The sequence below is a fragment of the Temnothorax curvispinosus genome, unplaced genomic scaffold, assembly GCF_003070985.1.
Source record: "Temnothorax curvispinosus isolate PA1 unplaced genomic scaffold, ASM307098v1 QBEX01008464.1, whole genome shotgun sequence".
NCBI classification, from domain to species: domain Eukaryota; kingdom Metazoa; phylum Arthropoda; class Insecta; order Hymenoptera; family Formicidae; genus Temnothorax; species Temnothorax curvispinosus.
Window position 1 is genome coordinate 37,391 of NW_020218244.1, and position 1,312 is coordinate 38,702.

Consider the following 1,312-nt stretch of genomic DNA (forward strand, 5'->3'; position numbering starts at 1 on the left):
ATCTTTTTTTCAAAAATCAATACCAAGTGTGCTGAATCGAGAGTAAGTTGTGCCATATACTTTAAACGTTTCATATTTAAAGAAAGTTTTATGCATAATAATTCTATTTCCATTAATATCAAATTGCTTACCGCTTGAATCAGAGGTATTTAATAGATTCTCTTTCGCGATTCTATCTGCCTCTGACATTAGAGCTTCATTAGACACAGGCATATCGTTTACTTTACTTATTTGATGAGCTGATTCTTCGATATCAGTATCAGAATCCATTTCTATGGTTGGTGAGATATTGTCATTCTCTATTCTTTTCAAATGATCCATCAAAGACTCCTGTTTGGCTTTTGCTTTTTCCTTTTGCTTATTTGAACTTCTCGCAATTTTTGAGGACAAATCATCATCCGTCAACGAATCGGAATCTTTCTTTGCATTTTTCTTGCGGCTCTTTTCAAGTTTATCCAAATTAATAAGACTGTAAAGGATAATGGAAATAAGGTACTTTGGATAATAACCCACTAATACATAAGTTAAATTTGTCACTTGAAAAATTTATTGTATAATAAAGATGTCTATTTCACTCAAAACAAGTTTGTAAAATATAATATCCAGTCCACGATATACAAAAATTTTAGTCCGCAGAAATTGTAGATACTATTTATATAAAAGTATATATAAATAAATACATTAGAGTTATATATTACAAAAACGTGAAACATTTTTCAATATAATTGATCCAAAGAATTGTCGATTTGAAAAAGCGTTTATTATATGAGTAAACTTGTATTCATTATACTTTACAATCGTGTCGAATTAAATAATCAATGCTAGTTGAATATGATTAATTATGCTGTTAAGCAGGCTGTTCTGCATTTTTATCCTAAGTTCGAGTTTTTTTCTCATTAATAAAGAAATTTTAATTTTAATTTAGAAAACTCTAAATTTTATACTTCTGTACGTATCTGCTTACAAAATTTACAAAATAAAAATTCTTTAGTCAGTACGAATGAAAAAAATTTCTATACTTTGTGGCTGTGTAATTGGCGTATGATAGAAACAATACATCGGAACATTTTATAAATAGATCTATAGTAATAAAAATAATGCCAATAAACGCTAATAGTAGATTTATTATCATTATATTACCAAATTTTCATATGTGACTTAGTATGATATAACCTCATGTGAAGTTAAACTCTTTACTACTTTATAATATAATCATACCATAAATCCTAAATATGTATATAAGTCTATGCGATCCACTTGACGCTCTAAGGCCCAGTTTCACAAGTGTCGGTTAACTTTTAATCTTAGATTA

General features: G+C 27.9%; 1 protein-coding gene across 3 annotated transcripts in view; it reads right to left on the reverse strand.

Annotated features, from left to right (window-relative positions):
- LOC112457925 (transcriptional regulator ATRX homolog) overlaps positions 1 to 1,312 on the reverse strand; it is a 13,524-nt gene that overhangs the window by 6,997 nt on the left and 5,215 nt on the right. For all 3 annotated transcript variants that reach the window (XM_025021246.1, XM_025021245.1, XM_025021244.1), the window contains one exon: positions 132 to 469. In XM_025021246.1, coding sequence (XP_024877014.1) covers positions 132 to 469 — 338 coding nt within the window. The remainder of the gene's footprint in view (positions 1 to 131; positions 470 to 1,312) is intronic.